This window comes from Aureobasidium namibiae (assembly GCF_000721765.1).
Source record: "Aureobasidium namibiae CBS 147.97 unplaced genomic scaffold scaffold_16, whole genome shotgun sequence".
Lineage (NCBI taxonomy): Eukaryota > Fungi > Ascomycota > Dothideomycetes > Dothideales > Saccotheciaceae > Aureobasidium > Aureobasidium namibiae.
Window position 1 is genome coordinate 1 of NW_013581193.1, and position 21364 is coordinate 21364.

At 50.7% G+C, this 21364-nt stretch overlaps 9 protein-coding genes across 9 annotated transcripts; 4 read left to right on the top strand and 5 right to left on the bottom strand.

Moving 5' to 3' along the window:
- Positions 1-577: 577 nt before the first annotated feature.
- M436DRAFT_53653 (proteasome regulatory particle subunit RPT6) lies at positions 578-1804 on the bottom strand (the record flags this gene model as incomplete). Its single annotated transcript, XM_013569118.1, has 2 exons — positions 578-1512; positions 1570-1804. 2 exons carry the CDS (start codon positions 1802-1804, stop codon positions 578-580), a joined length of 1170 nt encoding a protein of 389 aa, XP_013424572.1.
- Positions 1805-2083: 279 nt separating this feature from the next.
- On the bottom strand, positions 2084-3637 carry M436DRAFT_53700 (cytosine-purine permease; the record flags this gene model as incomplete). Its single annotated transcript, XM_013569127.1, has 2 exons — positions 2084-3347; positions 3402-3637. 2 exons carry the CDS (start codon positions 3635-3637, stop codon positions 2084-2086), a joined length of 1500 nt encoding a protein of 499 aa, XP_013424581.1.
- An 857-nt stretch (positions 3638-4494) lies between these two features.
- M436DRAFT_53645 (Vip1 protein) lies at positions 4495-5300 on the bottom strand (the record flags this gene model as incomplete). The annotated part of the gene is made up of 2 exons (XM_013569116.1): positions 4495-5170; positions 5224-5300. The coding sequence occupies 2 exons, from the start codon at positions 5298-5300 to the stop codon at positions 4495-4497; spliced, it is 753 nt and encodes a 250-aa protein (XP_013424570.1).
- A 2196-nt stretch (positions 5301-7496) lies between these two features.
- Positions 7497-9253, top strand: M436DRAFT_66233 (permease of the major facilitator superfamily; the record flags this gene model as incomplete). Its single annotated transcript, XM_013569166.1, has 3 exons — positions 7497-7563; positions 7617-7773; positions 7831-9253. The coding sequence occupies 3 exons, from the start codon at positions 7497-7499 to the stop codon at positions 9251-9253; spliced, it is 1647 nt and encodes a 548-aa protein (XP_013424620.1).
- A 963-nt stretch (positions 9254-10216) lies between these two features.
- On the bottom strand, positions 10217-11554 carry M436DRAFT_66234 (uncharacterized protein; the record flags this gene model as incomplete). The annotated part of the gene is made up of 2 exons (XM_013569167.1): positions 10217-10515; positions 10714-11554. 2 exons carry the CDS (start codon positions 11552-11554, stop codon positions 10217-10219), a joined length of 1140 nt encoding a protein of 379 aa, XP_013424621.1.
- Positions 11555-12853: 1299 nt separating this feature from the next.
- Positions 12854-13397, top strand: M436DRAFT_10581 (uncharacterized protein; the record flags this gene model as incomplete). Its single annotated transcript, XM_013569037.2, has 2 exons — positions 12854-13008; positions 13061-13397. Coding segments are annotated over 2 exons (492 nt in total), but the record flags the coding sequence as incomplete, so codon positions are not given.
- An 855-nt stretch (positions 13398-14252) lies between these two features.
- M436DRAFT_75162 (uncharacterized protein) lies at positions 14253-15138 on the bottom strand (the record flags this gene model as incomplete). The annotated part of the gene is made up of 3 exons (XM_013569210.1): positions 14253-14617; positions 14675-15048; positions 15101-15138. 3 exons carry the CDS (start codon positions 15136-15138, stop codon positions 14253-14255), a joined length of 777 nt encoding a protein of 258 aa, XP_013424664.1.
- A 601-nt stretch (positions 15139-15739) lies between these two features.
- Positions 15740-16391, top strand: M436DRAFT_84413 (uncharacterized protein; the record flags this gene model as incomplete). The annotated part of the gene is made up of 4 exons (XM_013569211.1): positions 15740-15761; positions 15820-15855; positions 15915-16030; positions 16338-16391. 4 exons carry the CDS (start codon positions 15740-15742, stop codon positions 16389-16391), a joined length of 228 nt encoding a protein of 75 aa, XP_013424665.1.
- A 1737-nt stretch (positions 16392-18128) lies between these two features.
- Positions 18129-20855, top strand: M436DRAFT_53360 (uncharacterized protein; the record flags this gene model as incomplete). The annotated part of the gene is made up of 4 exons (XM_013569064.1): positions 18129-18371; positions 18489-19018; positions 19226-19925; positions 20370-20855. The coding sequence occupies 4 exons, from the start codon at positions 18129-18131 to the stop codon at positions 20853-20855; spliced, it is 1959 nt and encodes a 652-aa protein (XP_013424518.1).
- Positions 20856-21364: the final 509 nt, after the last annotated feature.

The window sequence follows — 21364 nt, forward strand, 5'->3', positions numbered from 1 at the left end:
CCCCCCCCCCCCCTTCAAAATGTTCTGTCGACATGACTGCTCGCCTGGCACTACTGTGTCAAGGACATCTGAAACGGACTGTGTTCCGCGGACAGAAGAGGCAATCAAGGAAGCCAGGCCGAACATGACTTGCTCAGCCTCAAGTTGGTCGCGCCCGCGCGCGGACAAACGGTCATTATTCGCGTCATTCGTATCAATGTGACCGTTCTTACTTGTATGCTTGGATTAGAAAGATGGCATTGTCTGCTGCCTTGGTTGTCGTCGTCAGCCAGGGGCGAGCTGCTGATGTGAGCGTTGTCGTGTCATTTGTTCATCATGTCATGGGATATGTTTACTGCATTACAACTCCTGTTAACATATCAATCTGATTGCCAACTTCAACTGCACTTCTGGTGAACAGCATGCATAGGGTCCAGCCAAGATGGATTGGTTCGTCAGAGTGTAATTGTGGCAACTGCTGTTCTCTATGGTACAGATTCCACGCCATGCTTCTCCTCGAATCGCCACGAGTCCCAAAAACTCCGTACTCCACTGTTGCACATGACCAGCAATTCGTTGTATGCCTCGTATCGTCCATCTACTTCCATAGCTTGGTGAGCGAAACTTGTTGGTCGTTGTGTCTGTTGAGGACCTTTGCAGTCGCAAGGTCAAAGTCCTCCTGGGTGACGTGAACTCTTCTTTCTCTGAGGGCAAACATGCCGGCTTCTGTGCACACACCCTTGAGCTCGGCACCTGAGCATCCGTTCATCTTCTCGGCGACCTTGGTGAGGTTGATGCCTCTGGTCAGGTTCATGGAACGACTGTGAATGCGGAGAATGTCGGCACGAGCCTCGACGGTTGGTGGAGGGAACTCGATCTTTCTGTCGATACGACCAGGTCTGAGGAGTGCGGGATCCAGGATGTCGAGACGGTTGGTGGCCATGATGATCTTGATGTTCTTGGTGGGCTCGAAACCGTCGAGCTGGTTGAGCAATTCCAGCATGGTGCGCTGGACTTCGCTGTCTCCGCCGCTGGAACCTTCAACACGCGAAGAACCAATACTGTCAATCTCGTCCATGAAGATGATACTGGGGGCGTGCTCTCGTGCCATGACGAACAGCTCGCGCACCATTCGTGAACCCTCTCCAATGTACTTTTGCACCAACTCGGAACCAGAAACTCTGATGAACTTGCAGTCGGTGTGATGGGCCACAGCTCTTGCCAACAACGTCTTTCCTGTTCCAGGAGGGCCGTACAGAAGGACACCCTTGGGTTGTGCGATACCGAGCGATTCGAAAAGTTCGGGGTGCTTGAGACCAAGCTCGATGACCTCCTTGATTTGCTTGATCTGCTCATCGAGACCACCGATCATATCATAGGTACTGTCGGGTACCTTTTCGACCATCATGAGCGAGACGAGAGGGTCGACGGATGAGGGAAGCATGGACGAGAGCTTGTATGAATCGGAGAGGAGAGTGACACGCTTGCCGGCGGTGAGCTTGGACATGTCGATATCGTCGGCGACATCAACGACTGGCGAGGAAAGTTAGCAGGGCGCATAGCGTGATGGCGGCGCTTGTTTGGACGTACCGTATTTGCCTTCGGGATGTACCTTGACCAAGACCTTCTTTGTGCTCATGACCTTGACGACCTCACCCACGTAGGATCCAGGCTGCTGGAGCAGACCTAGCTCCTCGCGCAGCAGGCGCACCCTTGAGTTGTAGTCGTTTCTTTGCGCTTCAAGTCTGCGGAGGACTGCTTGACGCTGGATGATCTCGAGCTTCATGCTCTCGATCTTGTTGTGGAAGAACGTGTCGAGCGCCATCTTGGGCAATCTGATCTTGTGATGCGCTGGAAAGGATGGGAGATGCAGATGCAGAGACAGCGACCAGTGAGTGAGGGCGGGTTGTGTTGATGATGGAGTTGTTGTAGAGATGGCGACTGACTGCTCATGACGATGCACGCTCGGAGGTCGGAGCTTACCCACTATCATTTGCATAATGTTTTATGCTGTCCATACCACTTTCACTCGACACGACTTGCCAATCTTTGAGGGAAGGTACCTTAGGACAATTAATTACTTTTCTACACTATCTAACACAGTCTATACCCGCTTCTGTATCCGAATCTCCAAGTATCGGAGCGGCACATACAGCAGCCCTGTAACAACAAAAGCCATTTCAAACCCAATATCGCCAGTCGTCTTCGCGATTGGTCCTGTGTACCACACCTGCGCCATCGAAGGAATCACCAAAGCAAAAGATAAAGCACTGGCTCCCAAGGCAGCGATACCGCTAGGTAGCATACTAGCCTTGTCCCACTTCTCATGAGCATAAGCCGAGCAGTCCGATTTCCTGAACCAAGCATGCTCAATAATAACCACAGCCACAAACGCAGACGCCCAGTAGCCAATAACACCGATGAAATTCTCAAGGTTGTTGAAGAAACTGGTGGCGGCGCGAATGGCGACGGGAATCACGATGGCTGTAATGACAATCGCGAACAAGAAACGAGGGACCCTGACCATCCAAGGCAGCAAAAGTTGGAAGTTGAGCGTGATGCTGTACATGGTCGCTGCGATGTTTCCAAGAAGCGAGAAAGCGAGCAGTACCACGACGAATTTGCCAAAGCCGCCAGCGGGTTCGAGCATGGCTGCTAGGACACCACCGACAGAGGTTGAATCGTAGCCAGCTTGCCACGAGGCCACGTTGGGAGTTGCGCCTCCGATAGCAGCACCGAGGACCATCAAAGGTACTGTGGGTAAGAACAATCCACCGTAGGTGTAAGCGAATACTTTGGTGCTGGAAGCTTCAGGAATCATGTAGACAGCAAAATCTCCAGCCAATGCCGCCCAAGGAATGAGGAAGCCGGCAATGAGTGCTGAGAAGGAAAGAACAGTAGACGCCGCAGGAGCCGGCTGGACAACCTGGTTGCTCAGATGCTTGCCGCCCGTTCCAGTCGCGATGACAATGGCGACCAGAGCTGGAATCCACGCAAATCGCTCATAGCGATGCAGAATCTTGAATCCGCAGAAGCACACCAACATAGCTAAAATGGCAATGACCACGATACCCACATCGGGCGTCAGATGACCATGGGTGATTGCAGACAGCGATTGACCGCCGATAACACTGTCAATGACACAGAAACCAGTAAGCGTCGCAAGATTGAGAATGACAGGCACCGACACGAGATAATAGCCGAACGAGAATCTTGCCTGTATCATTTGTCGCATACCAGTCCTAGGACCGAGTGTTGCCAGGTATCCAACCGGTATCGTACACAGAATGCTGAAGAACAGGATGATCAGAGAGCAATCTCTGAGTCCAAGTCCGTAGCCCAGCGGTCCAGTCATACCAGTGACAATTCTAGGTTTTGTCAATGACATGTTCATCCTCACAAACATCAAACAAAAAACTTACGGTAGCAAATTGACACTCATGGTCAACCATAGCGTAAAGATTCCATGGACTCTCGTATTCGTTCGCTCAGACACCGGAATTGGAACGATACCTCCAGTCTCCACTCCTAGCGATGCAAACTTCTTCAACGACCATGATTGGGCAACCTCGACATCTGCATCTTTTCCAGATCCAGGAAGTCCTTTTTCTTCGTCCGAGATTCTAGCATTTAGTGCCTTGACGTGGTGATCGTCCATTGTGGGGGCCATGCTGGGATAGAGGATTGGACAGTCGAAACCGAGAAAAGCACTTGATGCAAGGCAAATCACAGGATACAATGTAAAGGTGTCAGAGCCGAATTATCTTTGTCAGCGGCCTAGACCATTTTACGTGGATATGACTCTTCTTCTCCAGGTTCTTGACATGTCTTTTCCAAAATGTTGCCACTTTTTGGCCCGAACTAGAAATTTTTTGCCGTTGGGCGCATTCTGGCGCGTTGTCGACCGAATTTTTCTTTGTTTGATTAAATCGAACAATGAAATCCACCTAATGGTTCTATCACGATGGTGCTGTGAGATCGAAAAGGCAAACCATACTTTAGGATTGTATAATCAATTGACATCAGCTTACTGCAAGAACCGAGGTTATAATTGCGCTTCGATAGCCTAGAATCGCTCTGCTTCATTGGAAATAAACCACAACAAGTAAGCAGATTTAGAGGATAGTTGAAGACTGTTTCATTCATTACATAAAGTCGTTGATGGTGCGCGAACACACGCTGGTATCAATCACCAAAAGAGCAAGCAAGTAAACACCTGTGCCTCATCCAAGCCAAATTTTGTTCTGTATTAAGAGCCCATCATAACTTCAGCACTTAAGAAGCCTTGGCGCAGCCATTGCAAGTGCACTGGCCGGCAGGGCAGGGGCAGGAGCCCTCAGCACCACCACAGTTGCACTTGGTCTTTCTAGGCTCCTCCGAGACGACCTTCATGTTGGCAGAGTTGGCGGTGACACCAGAGGACTTGTCGGAGTTTTTGGCACAGCCGGAGCAAGCGCAGTGTCCGGGAGCGCAAGGGCAGGCACCAGCGTCGCTAGAGCAGGAGCCTGTGACACGTTAGTAATTTGGACGCAAGCCTCGGAGACGGTAGAACATACACTTGGTCTTGCCGTTTCCGACGGAGTGAACGTCGTTCTTGCCGGTCTTGAGGTTGGCAAGGTGACGGGCCTCGTTGTGGACATCGAGGACCTGCTTGCTGCCCTGGTTGTAGAAGTCTCTGAGCTTCTGACCGGTGGGAGTACCGAGAGCCTTCTCGAAGTAAGAGTTCAAGCCGGACCAGGCAGCGACACCCTTGTCAGTAACACCGTACTTCTGGTCAATTCCCTGAGCTTTTGCGGTAGCCTGGTACTTGGCATCAAACTGCTGGAGGGTCGAGGTGAAGCGAGCGCTGACACCGTGCTGCTGGTCGAGGGCGAGAGCGCGCTCAATGGCCTTGTCGCTGATGGTGTAGCCGTGGGCAAGGTACTCGGCAACAATGCGAGAGCGGGGCTTGTCCTCTTGAGAAATGTTGTCTTCGGAGGAGTGCTCTTCATCGGCAGCGGACAGCTTTCCACCAGAAAGCTCGTCGAGAGAGGCAACGGAGGTGACGTGGACCTGGTTGGCACCGAGCTGGGTGTTGTCAAGGAGCAGAGCAGTCTTGGCTGCCGACTCCTTCTCGAAAGTGACCGAAGCAGACTTGACGCTGTCGGCATCGTTAGACTCGGGGGTGGCGGAAATGTTTGAGATCTTGCCGCTGTGAATAATGTATCAGTTGATGTAAGGTTGAGCTGAGAGGACACGACTCACCAGAACGAGAAGAAGTCGCGAACCTCCTTCTCCGAGGTCTGGGCAGAGATGTTCTGAACGTTGACGGTGGTCGACATGATGAATTAGGTATGGAGATTGGTTTGTGGTTTGTTGAAGGTGGTATTGAGAGGTGAAGAAGGAAGATGTGTAGCGTTTTGGTGAGTTAGCTGTTCGTACCCCTCAAAAGGCGGCGAGAAAGAAGCTCGTAACGTCACTGTGGCGCAGTCCAGCCAGCCAGCCAGTCCAGCTTCCGCTGTTTCCCAGCTGACATGTGACACTACATCACCAAACTCTTTCAGCTCTTCTTCCCTGTATCTTGTTGAAGCTTGATTCACTTCCTGGGAACTCGTACTGCATGTCAAAAGCTTGAATACGTTGCTTCACAGGACAACTGTGCAATGCCTCATTGGACGACTGCCATCTATCTGTCAGTTGCATCATGTTCGTACCTACGGCACTGAACGCTGATGTTACGTTCGTCCGGCCCAGAGCTCCGACTTAATACATTTGTCCTGACGGGAATCACCCGTTACTTGATGTTACTGTGCATTCTGACAGCTACACTCTTACAGGCTTTTCCAAATGAGAGCAAGGGACAAGGCTCAGCACCGTCGGTCGACTTGGATGGGCGCAGTGCAGGATATAAGTGAGTGATCAAATCCTTGACGGCAGATCTGAAAGTAGTTTCTGGTCTCTGCTTTGTGGCAGCGCCATGGTTATCACTGATAGCCTTCACAAAAGGCAGTGTTTTTGAACTTGGCTTCGCTATAGACCTCTGCATCGACGAAGACACACATTCGTGTTCACAATCTAGACTCAAGCTATCTCACTTCCGCCAGCTCGTCCTCATCTTCAGGATGTGCGAGAGATAAGAAATCCAACGTCGTCCCATTCGACCTCCTCTGCAGAACTGATGTTTCTATTTCAATTTATTGACAAGAAATCGCAGACAGAAATGCAAGTCGAAGACTGAGTTTTCTGAGAAGAGACACCCAATCCTCGTCGGTGATGTTCTTGCATCTCTCTTCTGTCCAACCAGTTGCGAGGTAGGTAAGAATAGCGTCTTTCGGCATAACTTTACGGATGCCAGGAGAGATGGCCGCCGCCTCAAGCCATACTTGATCGCTCGGTCTGGGTTGTACGACTTATCAGAACAAACGTGGACCAAGTCAACTTGTGTTATGCTGTTCAAGAAATATGAACATCTTTGGAGAGTTGAAGTTCGTCGAGTCATATATCTAACCTCTCTCTCGGCAGTCGAATCGCATTCACCCCACAATCCGGCTGTTCTCAACAGCCTTTTTCGCTGGTGAGACTTTTCCATGTTTGTTGTTACAATCAGCGAACGGTCAACCTGCGCCGGGCTGGCCCTCTACCGCCCGCCTATTGTACATTTCTCGGAGCTGAGGAGAGAGATTGCAGACGTAGAACCAGGTCCAGAAGGCAATACAATTTCTGCTTGTCACAGAATATAGCAAACAGGTGCATGGGTATAGTGTGGGCAGTACGGACCGGTCAAGAGAGGTTTCCAGCATTCATCTCTCGACTGTAGAACCATCTCGAAGTGCGATGAGATGCAGAGCAACCGGATCGGTGGCCATCTCAACGACTCACGCGACACAACCAGCTCGACGTTCCCCGCTTCTGCATAGCCGTAACCAAGCTATCCCAAGTCCGGTGTTGAGTTGATCAATCACACGACGCGCTCAACGCCTTTTTCCCTGCCGTCTCGAGCATTCGTGTTAATGCTTGCATGCCATAATTCGCTCATATCAAACAAACCTGGAACTCTGTCCTCGGTAATCAGCCTATCTCTCTGTGATCACTATGCAGACTGCCCTGCGATAAGGATGTTGAAGCAATCAGGAAAATCGAATTTCTCTCGATCGATGAAGTTGGACGGGCAATGGAAATGAAGCATCAAGTAACGGAAACTCGCCTCCGCGAAACCATACCTCCTTGAGGCGAAGTCGCTGCTCTCTTGGTGCTCTTTAGCGCGGCGCGGCTCCTGTCCGAAGATAGTGTCCATCGCTCAGCCAATCAGAGCTCTCAGATTGTGCCGATCGTGGCATACAAAATATCTTTCTCCTTTGCCAACATCTTTCCCACGTCGCCCTCCTCCAAATCACCACCAGCGACAACATTCTTATTCAGTCTGCTGTCATTTGAGGATAGACTGTGAAGCGTGCACTTCGGATTAGAAGACTACTTTTCAATAAGCCTAGCATTCTATTTGAAGCCTTTTCAATACCGTGAGACAATTTTCCGATCTCATGTCTCCTCCTCAGAGACAACGTCGGGACTTCAACAAATTTCCTACTACCCAGCTCTTCTTCTTGGGTAAGCTTCTTGTTTCTCTTACCTTTTAAGAGTTGGTCTTAACAACTTTTCAGCCCTCGTTCGAGTCGCCGAGCCGATTGCTCTCACCTCCATCTTTCCGTATGCCTGGAAACTTGTGCTCGACTTCAATGTAACTGATCGCGCAAATGCGTCTTTCTATGCCGGCTTGCTGATCTCAGCCTTTGCTCTGGCTGAATCTCTGACAGGATTGTGAGTATCCAGAAACTCAAGTCGCGTGTTTACTGCAAAAACTAACGAATTTGGCAGGTATTGGGGAGGTCTCTCGGACCGCATCGGGCGTAAGCCTGTTCTGCTCTTGGGAAGTGCAGGCACCATGCTTTCCCTCCTTTTAGTCGGCATTTCCACTAACTTCTGGATGGCTCTTGCCGGAAGAGCGATTGGAGGCTTCCTCAACGGAAACATTGGAGTCATTCAGACAATGGTCGGCGAGCTTACGGTCAACCCTAAGCACGAACCTCGCGCATACTCGGTCATGCCATTCGTTTGGAGCATCGGAACGATTATTGGGCCTTCGATCGGAGGTATATTCTCAGCTCCTGCGGACAACTTCCCCGACGTTTTCTCACCCCACGGAATCTTCGCCAAATTTCCTTATCTGCTGCCCAACCTCATCTGTGCAGCTTTGATGCTGTTCTCGATTATCTGCGGGTTCTTCTTCCTTGAGGAGACTCACCCTGATATGCAGCCATGGAGCACGGTAGACGATCTTGAACACACCGAAGCCGAAACCCCGATTCTAGCTGCTCAGGCCGGAACCTTCACAGCTGCAGTCGACTTGCACAATGAATCTTACGGCACCTTCAACAAGGTCGTCCAAGATCAAGAGTGGAACGTCCTGCCCGACGGAACAGATGCACCCAAGGAAGCAGAACACCAGGATCAAGTCGTCTTCAACAAGCGCGTGGTCATGTTGATTGTCGCTCTCGGCATCTTCACCTACCACAGCATGTCCTACGATCACTTGCTCCCCATCTTCTTCCAGGACTCGCGCGTGGAGAGCAGAAGTCACGGAAACAAGCTAAGTTCAATGGCAGGCGGTCTCGGTCTGACCATCCAAGATGTAGGCGTCGTCATGTCTGTGAACGGCATCATCGCATTGGGCGTCCAAGCCATTGTGTTCCCACTTGCGGCAGCATGGCTGGGCGTGTGGAAACTCTTCATCGTCACCACTGTCTTGCACCCTCTTGCTTACATTGTGGTGCCTTATCTGGTGCTTCTACCCGAAGAGTGGCTCTACCCTGGCATCTACGCTTGCCTCACCATCCGCAACATCTTTTCCATCCTCGTTTACCCAGTCCTGCTTATCTTACTCAAGGAAGCTTCTCCTTCGCCTTCGTGTCTGGGTAAGATCAATGGTTTGGCTGCTAGCACTGGCGCCGCTTGCCGCACCCTCGCTTCCCCCATCGCAGGTATTCTTTACGGTATCGGTATCGATATCGATTTTACGGCTCTCGCGTGGTGGGTTAGCGGTGCTGTTGCTGTCATCGGTGCCGTGCAGGTCTTCTTCGTCAACCGCAAGAAGAGCAGTGAGTGGCATCAAGTGCGCGCTCGTGCACCTTGCCGTTTCATGCCTCCTGAGGAGCACAGACAGGAAATTGTTCATATTGTTGTTCAGGACGAGGAAGAGCAGGAAGTTGAGGCTAACGAGCAGCGTCCGCTGTTGGTATAGAATGGAGAAGGTTTGGCTATGCTCTGGAGCATGGAAAGAGAAAGGGAAAAATCGCACTTTATGACGAGGTGTAGGATCTAACGTGTACGAAGGATATCGCGGGTTGCATGTATACGATCATAGCATTTTAGCGTCTTTTTGGGAGGAGTTTTTGTTTGTCACTTTTGGAGGGGCTCTTTTTTATCTTCGCATCTCACTTCATTATAGCGAGCGCGGCGTTTACTTTTGGGAAGAGGCAGAATGTTAATAAAACGAATATATCGGCATCTAGCTCTGTGATCTTCTGCTTGTCCTCCCTGTGTGCCTTGACGATCATGTCCTCACTATAAAAAGGCACAGTGATTTTCTAAACTCGGGATGTGTCCAAAGAGAGCCAGAATTTCGTTGCATCTCAATGGATACGGATTCGATTCCGGAAAATACTGTGCATTCTTATAGCTATACTCTCTATCTCGCAAAGTATTCTGCAAGATGCCTGACAACACAACTACAAAACCCCTCACCCGCTCCCTCAAATCCTTCCCTTTCCTTCTCATCAACCACGAGTGCCTCACGCACGAGAAGACCGCAGCCCTTCTGCGTGATTGGATCGACTCGTTTATCGTATGTAGGCACACATCCGAGCGAGCCGAGTACGATGTTCGGGTCGATGTGCGAATTCGTGAGGATACAGATCGCAAGAGGGCGCTGGAGATTGTTGAAAGGATGCGCAAAGGAGAACCGAAGTACTCGTGGTTGAGAGAAGACACCAAAAGGCGCACATGGCAGGATAGTGAAGGACAGCAGGGGTATGCGAAAGCCTCAGGGGCGGATAAAGACAAAGAGAGGCATCTCTCAGCGGACGATGCTGTACTTCTGATTCGCTTTGTGCATTTCTATAGCAACTCCATTGTGTTTGCATGTTGTCGATGAAATGTCATTTGAACAACAGTCTTGTTGTAGCTCTGATGTTGGCTTGAGCCATCACTCCAGGATCTCGCCCTCCTCAGATCCAACATAACTTTGAGTACGGACATGGTCAAACGGACGTCCTTGGATGGCTTTCAATGGCGACACAGCTTCTCTTTCCTTCTTGTGGAGATACTCAGCATACGAAGGTCCTTTGACGACTGGAGTTTTCTGTTCCTCAGAGCTGTTGGAGTTGGAGCTGGAGCGGGCACCCGCGAAGTCAATGCAGGAGATGACACCGACCTTCTGCTGAGTAACATTTGGCTGTACCACATCCAGCTTGATTTTGCGAAGTTCTTCGTAGGGTGGAACTTCTGGGACCTGATATTCGTTCCGATTGACATAGTCAATTGGGGAAGCAGTGAAAGGATGGTGGTGAGAGCGAGTGCGATCGAGCCTGTCGTGGATATTGCAGGACTTGGGATGCTTGTAGCCCCATCAATCGTTGCTGAAGGTAGGACCCCTGTGTCTCGAGGGTCGATAAGAATCGAAAGCCCTGGATCTGCCATTACTCTTGTATGGCGAGGCACTCCAACTGGAAGCAACCCCTAGTTTCCTTCGTTTCGAGGGCCGGAGTGCAGAGTGAAGAGGCATCTGTTTGCGTTTACTCGAGGGCCCCTGCTCAAGTGCTTCGTTCTCTCCGGGCTGCTTGATCGTGGGCTTGACATTCATCAAGTCTGATATTGAACCGTGCTTCAACGAGGAGTGACTCTCGTTCGTCGTGGTGGCAGGACGGAGATGTCCAGGGGTGACTATCGCCATCAGATGGCGCGCCACTGTCACCTCTGCCCACTTCTTCGGCTCAGGGGCAGCCTGACCCTTGAAAGTAAACACGTTGTTGCTGAGCTGGTTTGAGATAGCCTGAGCGTGAGTAATGATGAGAGAGTACTGGCCCTGCTGTTTGTGCTTCACATTTTGTTCTGCAGACCAGCTCTGCCATTGTGTGTTGTAGATGTCGTGCACGATAGTGGCGAGAATCATCATGCCGTCAGGGGTCCTGCGGTCAAGAACCTCGTAAATGGCATCATCGATCAGGAGATTCTGGATGATGAACACACCGTCCATTTCCAACATCAGGAGTTCGTAGAGGTCGGTGCTTTGGTCGAGAGGGCTATGTAGAACCTTCCCCGACACTTTCCAATGGAGACGTAAGACGTTCATGAAGAGGCTGATGGCTTTCTCGTCAACAAATATACTTTTACCGCGGCATTTAAGGTATGTCAGATGTGCGCAGGTGAATCTGGGTGCTCTTTGGAGGATGCTCTTGGACATAGCCAGATCGAACTGCTCTTGCCTTGGGACATGAGCGCTTGGGATCTTCGAGGATACATGGGACTCTGAGATAACAGGCATGATAGCTGATGTGCACAGCCGTGTGCTTGACGATGGCTGTGGACGATACTGTGATGGTTGATGAGAAGTGGTGGTATCTGTGGCTGAAAAATGATGATGGCGGTGTTTGCGTCTGGATGAGACATAGGTCGAAGAACAGATACAAGTGCGCATAAGACTCAGAGTAGAAACAGAAATCTAGACGAGTAGAGGTCGTGTTGGTGACCTGCTTTCACACCTACCAGAAATTGCGAGCAGCGGATCATATGCAACTAGCCGATGCGTTGTTTGGACAATTCTCATCCACTTCCAACCAAATCACCTCATCTTCTTTCGTCCTGTTTGTCAACCACACAAGTTTTCCCCTAAGATATGCCAAAGGAGCGTGGTACAAGGGGGTTCATATTCCGCTATTCGTCGATCGATTTGACGGTTAACCTACCTACTGATAAACAGATCCCTTATTAGACTAGGCGTCTCTGTAACATTGTTTTACCCGTCCTTGATCAAAGTTGTCTGCAACAGATGGAGTAAATTGGCGTCTGATGACACGGAAGGCAGCAAGACCATGTGATTGAGGGTCGAGAGAGCGTGGCGATGGTGATCGGAAGAGGGATACCGAGACGACAGGTTTGAGTCTCGTCTTTCTCGTACGGACTATGAGGAAGTCGGCAAGTCAAGATAGGAGAATTTCCTGCAAGGAGATTGCCAGTAAAGTGACAGGAAGTGTGAACGAGAATCGCTAGGTCATATTCACCCTTGCCAAGGTGACGACTGAGGATCAGGAAATGCTTATCATTGCCTTCTATTCAGGAACAATGGCAACACTGCTCCAGCAAAAGACTCCTGTGAAATATTATCGCAAAGGAGGAAATCCAGAAGAACGACTCCACTTTGTCGCTGTCAGGTGGAGGAAAGTAAGTCACCGGAAAAAGGCCGCAGAACAAGCATATAGTATCTCAGCTGCGAATCGCCATACGAACGATACATGACACAAACATCGTGATCTAACGGCTTCATCGAGCTGAAGACACAATCGTAGAAGATCTGAGAAGAGCAATGAAAAAATGGTAGTGAGAATGGTGGGGAAAATGTGGTGATGGCATCACGATCCTTCCTTGGAGCGTCATACAGCGTCATTGAGCATACGGAGCTCGTAGCTACCTACCTATGTAAATAGAGCTTTGCTCGACGCAGGAACACTTTCTTGTTTCTCACATCAATCTTTCTTGCAAATCAAAAGTCACACGACAACTCCAAATCTACCCAAACTACTTCACCTGCACATCAATCAAAATGGCCTCTCGCAACCCTGACGCTTCCGCCAACTCTGCCCCTGACGGCTTCCACGCCTCTGCTCCCAGAGACGAGCCCCTCACCAAGACTGGCCACCAGCCTGGAAAGCTCGTCGGTAACGACGCTGTTCCTGAGTTCCACGCCCAGACCCTTCCTGCTGGCTCCGCTCCCGCTAAGAGGTAAATCTTACTCAATTCCTCATTCTATGCATCCCATACTGACCTTTCGCAGCACCTTCCAGCCCAACAACGAGGCCGATGCTACCCCTCAGCAGGGCGGTGTCTCTGCTTCAAGCACCATCGTCGGTGCCACTTCCCAGGATGTTCACGCCGGTCTTGGCCAGCCCATCCAAGGCCAGTCCTCTGCTGAGCTACACCACGACGGTCAATCGCACAGGAAGAACCCCGGCCAGGGCGGTAACGATGGCCAGAAGACCACCATCGAGGCCAACACCGTCGACTCTCGTCTCCCCGAGCACGCCATCCACCGCAACCCCGAGAGCGATGTCATTGGGGGCACCCGTAGCAACATCCCCAGCGCTGAGGAGAGAATCCCCGACTCTGCTTAAGCAACCTCTGCTTTCTCTTTGATTCTTTCTGTTTCAATGATCAACGATACCAATGTCTCCGAACTTTTCTTGTAAAAACTAGTTTTTAGCATTCTCGCTCACGCATCCACTCATAGTGGCTGCTCGGCCTTGATGGTCGCAAGGGGAATTGAGCAAAAGCAAAACATTTCCAGAACCACTGTTTTCTCGTTTTCACGCTCCACTGCTTTTCGGTCCTTGTGTGAAGTATGATGAGATGTCGTGCTGTTTGCTTCTGCTTCTTCAGCCTCAGAAGCGGGGCAAGATCTATTTCATCATGAAGCACTGACACGTTTTGCGGCTCCATCGTGGAGCGCGATCGAGGCTCCGAATTGAGTGGGCAGAAAAAATAAGATGATCTGTGCTTTCTGCTGAGTGTACAACCCTGGCCATATCTCTCAAAACATCCTTCTCAAATTGGAGACCAGTTATCGAGCTCGTTAAGGGATTGTGCTTGACAAGTAAACGTATGGGAACATATGATGAACCATTGAATCGACTTTCGACGAAATAATGAGCGTACCAGAGCGATAGCAGACGATGAACAACAGCTCGGGTGCAAATTACTGGGGGTCGGACGGGCTCGTGATGTATATTTATGGAAAAAAAAAAAGTCAGCAGTTGCACTTCTGTTCATCTTGTGTTCGTCCAGCAAGCGCAAAGTACGAGGTCACAGCTAAGGAACAAGCACGAGAAAGAAGACAAACCACAAAAGAAATTCTATAGAGAAACGATAAAAAAACACTACAAGCGACTCCTAAAACCGATGAAACGATATCAGACAAACAAGATTCTATCAGAAAACCCAACAAGTATCCTAGCTCTTTACCTCGTTTCTTACTCGGCACCCATCATAGTAGTATAACGCTCACCAGTTTCCTTCTCAATCCTCTCGACCGACCTCTTATACCCATCCATACTCTCAAGCTTATTGACATAAGCATTCAATTTAGGATAATCCGTCGCATTGATGATCTTCAGTCTCTTCTGGCCAGCTTGCAAAGGGAACGACATCAAGATGTCAACGGCAGTGAGATCCTTGCCGCAAAGGAAACCTCCACCATTGGGTGCAGTAGCGAGTTGAGATTCCAAAAAGTCAAAGTGGGTTTTGAAGTTTGGCCCGAAGTACATGCCATCGAATTTGCTGTAGATGCCACTGGTGATGGGGCGGAGGAAGAAGGGAATTTTGTCGCCTTTGAGGACTGCGAGAGGTGTTAGTGAGTAGAGGTGCAAGATGACGTAGAAGCAGGGTAGCTCACAGCTGAAAATGAGGTTGGTCGACATCAGAGCCATCAAAGAGCCCTCAGCATATTGCATGAAGAAACGGTAGCGCAGCCATTCTTCAGTCTCGAGACCAGGTCCTTGCTTGCCGTCCTCGTACCTCTTGGGTAAGAGGTGAGGAGCAAAGTGCTCGGTCAAGTATTCGGTGATGAAGCCAGACTCGGCAAGAGTCACGGGACTAGTTCTGCCAGGAGCGTTGATTTTGACGACGGGAGATTTGCCCAGAGGGTGGATCTTCTTGAGCTCGGGAGGTGCGAGCATTCCGGACGTGCGCTTAAGGATTTCGATGTTGTAGTCGACATTGCACTCTTCGAGGAGCCAGATGATGCGCTGGGCTCTGGATTTTTCGAGCCTGATTGGAAGGGTTGGACTTTGTTATCGAGTTTGTGTTATGGTTTGCTTACCAGTATAGAGTGACCTTTGGTGCGCTTTCAGTTGCCATGATGAGGGTTCTATGGTACTGGAAGAAATCAGAATCGAGATGGAAACACTTCACAGGAATGTTTGGCTTGGGACATGACACAATCTACAACTTTGGACAATGTTGCGTTGAGATAAGATACCGAGTAGGAGGAGGGGATGGTGCGCACGTCAGACGACCGGATCCTGCTGTACCTGGTCCGTCGAAGTGCCCACGAAAACAAGTGTTGACTTACTGTTGGTATGCTGTGAACGAGGATAGCTCGTGGTATGTTTACAGAGAAGACAGCAAGATTAATTCTTCGTCGCAACCGAGGCGATCTTGATTTGCTTTACGAGGCTCAAGTGATGATTAACTGTCCGTGAGCCGAGGCATCACGATCACAGGCCAGAGGCATCACGATCACAGGCCAAAGGCATCACGATCACAGGCCAAGGGCATCACGATCACAGGCCGATGGCGGGATCATGATGGTCGCGACGGTCCAACCTGCCGACACGTGATATCCAACGCAGTCTGTAGGTCTTGGCAACCTCGAACGTCAGCGAAGATCGACTGAAGGTGTGAACGACACAACCCTCTCTATACCTACTTCTAAATCACAGCTACACATCAACTCAAGATGGCTGGCGGTGGTCACAACAGTGCGCAATTCGCCGGAAACCGAATTGATCGCGTCGACATGAGCTAACACCTTCACAGGTCTCGCCTTTGACCCGGCGCTGGTCAAGTACAACCGTACGCTTCCAACCTGAGAGGATGCGCCGACGATCATCATGTTCTAACTGCGACCGCAGAGATGCAAGTGGACCGCTACAAGCACTTCAAGTGGACTCCTCGTACCGCCTGGCTCTCGATCATCTTCGCAATTGCCATTCCCAGCTCGCTTTACTACGTCGCCAACAAGACTGATGTGAGTCGCCTTTTTCTATATCTTCGGACCGCGGAAAATGCATTTCAAGAGTTGGATACTATAGAAGGAGAGGTGAAGCAAGAGGAGGTACACAGAGGACTGAGCATGGGATTGTGGTTGGAGGTAGCAAAGACGGCACACGCTAGAGCAACCACAGCACGAACTTCTCATCGTCAACTATAAGCCGCGAAAGTTGGCATGGCGAACATGCAGCAGCTCAAGGCGCCCGACATCAAGTCTCTAAGATACGGCTGAACATACGCAACACAACACCCGAAATGACGGACACTGACTGCATCTATCACAGGGCAAGTACGAGTTTCGCGGCAAGAGAAGAGGCGACACCATGAAGGAGTTCTAAGTCAAGAGACGAAGGCGAGGTCACGAACGAAGGCGACGTTGAAATTGGGGAAGATACAACAACTATACCACCATGTCAATACCCACTATACAAGAACTACCCCACCTATTCGGTCATACAAACTGTCTTGGGTCGCAAATGCGCGCAAGAGAAAATGCTTGTCATTAAATCGTCAATGACAAGCAATGAAATCTTCCAACAGTCTCTCTCATCATACTTCCATGTTTCGTTTGACCTAATATGACTCATGCGTTTCTCTGGCAGCAAAGATGAGAAGAAGTAAGCTCTATTCTAACCTGCTCAGAATTCTCCCGTTGGTTGGTCTCGTTTCGCTGAACGACACCCGGCGGTAGATTAAACTGCGTTCATACAGATTCCATCGAACACGGTCACAATAGTTCTTTCTCCACTGACCTGGCTGAGGATGATCCTGAGCCATAAACTTCGATCTCCCAAGCACATGCAAGCCTCATGATTTGCTCGTTTTATGTTTGTGCCCTTTGGTACCACATGTGGAGGTTGACTTCTGTTGCCTTCGAAGGTTCGGCTCCGGAAGCACGTTTGACGACATCAGGACCCCGCGCTGCCGATCTGCGGGTGTTTCTCGTCGTCTTGGTGCCTGGCAGCTTGAGCATACCCTGATGCTTACTTATACATACTCACTTCCTTCGCACATATATTGCTCGTGTATACTCCATATTGAACATTGTGCGAGCGTATTTGTAGCAGACCTTGAGTTACAAGGCCAGATGTTACGGACACAACAACCTGGTCCACTCGAAACACCAGGTTGCACATGCGCCGTTTCCCAAAATTGAGACGAGTTAGTATTGTGGCCAAATTATCAACCCCGTCGTTTGCATGATTGTAATCGAGCTCGGAAGCTTCTCTCGGAGCCTGCAAGAATAGAGATAGACTTGGATCATGTCCGAAGGACGTCTTGAAGCACGCCGTGAAGCACGTCGAGCAGAGTCTCCGCCCGACCCACGAGACCGTCGCCGTCGTCGTTTGAATTCTTTGCATCCGACTGACCCGCCGCGCTCTAATGAGCTCGTCTCCTCTTGGCTTGAACAACAAGACTTGACTCGACCGAGTGCGCCATTACAAACAACACCCTCGATCAACTTCGGCACTTTTCTCTCACCACCTGTACGCGAGAACGATCACCTGGAGCAAGAAATTAACCAAAGTGTTGCTACTATGTGGGAGCCAGACGCCTCATTGGGAGCTCATGATGCTGGTCCATCATCTGTCGCCCATCCACTCGCTGTTGACATTGACGCCGACAATCGCTCACCCTCAGTTCCTTTCGGCGATCGTTCATCAAGCTCTCGGCGCAACGGACCCCTCCTGAATATGGGACAGATTGTCTCCAAGAATCAACCTGCTGCCGCGCCTGCTGATTCGCAAGCATCCTCGGCCATGGACTGCGATGACTTATCGTCTGTTGACACAGAAAGCTCACAGAATCTCGCTGGTGCAGGAAGGTCTCCGAGTCCCTCTGACGTTCTTCAACCAGTCTCAGATTATCTCTGGAGTGTGCGCAACCCTAACATGGGATGGGCGATAGAGGATGAGCGTCACTCAGCCAAGAAATCACCATATTCCGAAAACCCTGCAGTCCTCCTCGTCTACCAAACGGATCGCAATACCGCTGAGCCTACGCTGCGCTACTTACCCTTCATCCCTGTCTCGCACAGGGGAAAGACTAGGGGCGGTAACAAGAACAAGAATTTCATGATTCAGCCTTCACACAAGCAACGCATCGATGACTCCCGACTGACCGCCCGAAGAGCACAATGGGTTCCTGGTGGATTTCCTGTGGAGCTGTTCGAGCTCGTCAACCAACATCTATCCCGTGACGATATCAAGTCGATGCGCCTGGTGAGCAAGGAGTTCGAGCGTGGTGTATCAGGCTCTCTGTTCGATACTGTCGTCGTCCCCTTCAACGCAGAACTTTACGAGATGATTGATCAGAAGGTCGTAAAGCCCGATTTCAAGGGCAAGCGCAGAGCTGACGATCCTGTCAACAATTTTGTCAACTTGGATCCTGGCTCAGTACTTTGGAACAATGCTCTAGAAAACTCAGACAACAAGATTTACAGCGGCCAGGGGCTCAAGATCTTTGAAGGCTTTGGTCACCACATTCGTCGCTTCGGCATGAGTTTCGAGATCAAGGAGGAGGCACTCCGAAGCCCGCCTAGAAAGCACAAACTCGACAGCCACGAAAGCTACTTCGGCTGGTATGAATGGCCATCGCAGGAGTACACGCGCTATGAACTCCTTGCTGGTCTCGAGCGTACCGCAGACGAGACCTCACAGATGAGGCTAGCCTTTTCGCACCTGCCTAGGGTTCAACAGCTTGCCCTTTCCATGGACAGTGGTCTTGGTTGGATGAGCGGACCCGACAAGTCACTACGCAGCATGATCTTGCAGCAACCTTCTCCTGTCTTTGGTTGCTCACACGGCATAGTAGACACACAACAGCAAGAGCGCATAAGACTCTGGGAGTCTATCGAGTCAGCACATGCTAGAATGGGCGCCATGGAGGAGTTGAAGGAGGGCAGTCTCGTGCGCGCTAATTTGGATGAGAACTTCTTCGACCGCTATCCTTTCTCGACCACCTCGTACACCTCTCCTGCTGTATGGGCTACTGCTCCGGCCCGTCCGGTGCTTCCTACGACCACTGTTGCGTCTGACAATGAGGGACGTGACACTATAGAGACAGGAGTTCTATACGTCTCGTCACCTGACACACAGGACCACCTGTTTCAGTCGAGCCACTCGGTCGACACCCAGAGACTAGAATGTTCAAAGAAGATCGAGAGATTCAGTCCTGCCAACTTGGGCACTCACCAGAAGGAGTGGCTACTTGAGGCAGAATGGGCACAGAGAGCGTTTCTTACCACATACATGCTCGGCATCGTGGACAACAACGCAGTATTTGACAAAGTCACGGTCCTGAGCTTCCGCATGTCCAGCCATCTTGTGCCGTTGCTCTCTCGTCACGACTTCTGGACCGCCCTTCCCAAGCTGCAAGAGGTTACACTTGCTGTCATTCCTGACTGGCGCACTGTTGAGAGAGACGAGGCTGGCGTTGTCGAGACCAAGGAAATTGAGCCTTCGATTGCCGTCGACAAGACACACAGCCTTCTTCAGGATTTTATTGGCGCTAGATCGAACATCACTAAGCTCACCTTTTCATGGGCCGCTGGTGGTGAGCATGCTGAGGGCATCTTCGCTCGCAACCACCATATCTTGCCTGCTCCCATTACCACTATCGCACGCTCAATAGCCGTTGTGTTGAAGGACGAAGATTTGATCAATCTGCCACACATTACTGATCTGACCTTTTCCAATTGCTGGTTTACACCAGTGTCAATCCTGGCAATGATTAAGAAGCTGCGCAAGAGGTCTCTGAAGAAGATCAAGTTTGACTCTGTCTCTCTTACTGCTATGCCACGCGCCAACGGAGTAAATCAGAACAACCCAGGCAACCTCAACCAGAATGCCCTTGCTCCTCACCAAGCTCCAGTCCCCGGTGTGATGATGCTGGGTGGCAATTTCTATACACAATTCAGCGCCCAGGTATGGCTGGGTCCACCTGCAGGTGTGCCTGTCCAACAATGGGCGCAGACGATGCTCCAGCATCTAAATGCTATGACACAACAACAGCAAGGCCTTGTTTTGCACCAAGTCCCTCAGATCTGGACCAATCACCCTATGGGACTAACAATGCAGCAGATGCATGGTGCATTGAATGGACTTGCGTCTGCCAACGGTCAAGCCGGCGCTCCGCACATGGCGCAACCTGGAATGCTCTACCAGCATCCGCATCAGCTACAGCAAGGTGGTGCAGCTCAACTGCCTCCCGCTATACTGCCACTACCCCAGGCGCTCGCTGGCTGGGCCCATCCCCCTCAAAACGCAGGTCAAGCTGCTCCTGCACCACAGCCTCATGACGGGCCTTGGTACGAGGGACACCGCGTGGGTTCATGGGCAAGGGTGGTCGATCAGATAAGTCCAGGACCTACTCTTGAGATGTACAAGCCTCGTGGCGAGTTTGACCCGGCACCCAAGCCACGCAAGAATGGTCTCAATTCGGTCGAGTTCAAGTCTTGCGGCTACGTACAAGTCCGATCCCCGACCTTTGGTGACCAGAACAATGTCGACGCACATGGATCGTACCGTATGAGCCGCTACTTCACTCGTCGCCAGGGTCTCCTGTCGCCGGCCATGCTCGCTACTCCAGACAAGCTGGTGGGCACGATTGTACAGTACATGTCAGAGCACGAGATGGATGCTCTTGATCATGCTTGGGGCATGACTATGGGATGGAACGACGCAAAGCTCGCTGAAGAGGCCGAGTACGACGGCTACCTCGCTGGAGGCACTGGCCGTTTCTCAGGCAGTGTGAGCAAGAACTCAACCGTGCAGGAGGCATACTCAGCACAGCAATCTTGATTATCTGACGAGTCGCGATACGAAAATCATGTCAGGAGTTTTTGGTGGAAACAGGCGTTTGTTGAATCCGATGACAGTTGTCATTGGGTTGGGACTTCATGATTTGAAAGATTGAAAAGGAGACAAGGGTGGGAAAATGGGCGATATTTGTGGATTCTGGTTGATGCGAACAATGTCAGAGAGTAACAGACTCTAGTAATGAGAGAGGATAGTGGCAGCGTGGATAGGTGAAAAGTTCTTGATAGAAAAAAGCTCAATGAAAATTGTAGAGTATTGTAAAAATAACTGGCCTCGCGCATACGCAGGGTGAAGACAGCAGCAATTGGCTCGGAGATGGTTGCGAGATGGACCGAGACAGGAGATTATCGGGCGGAAGTCGCGGAATCGGATGCCGCCAAGCCGACGGATTTCTCGAGATGCTTGACGATGAGTTTGAGAAGCATGCGCTCAGATTCAACACTCCTTATTTTGACAATTTACAGCTGGTTCGAGACTTCACCTCACTTCAT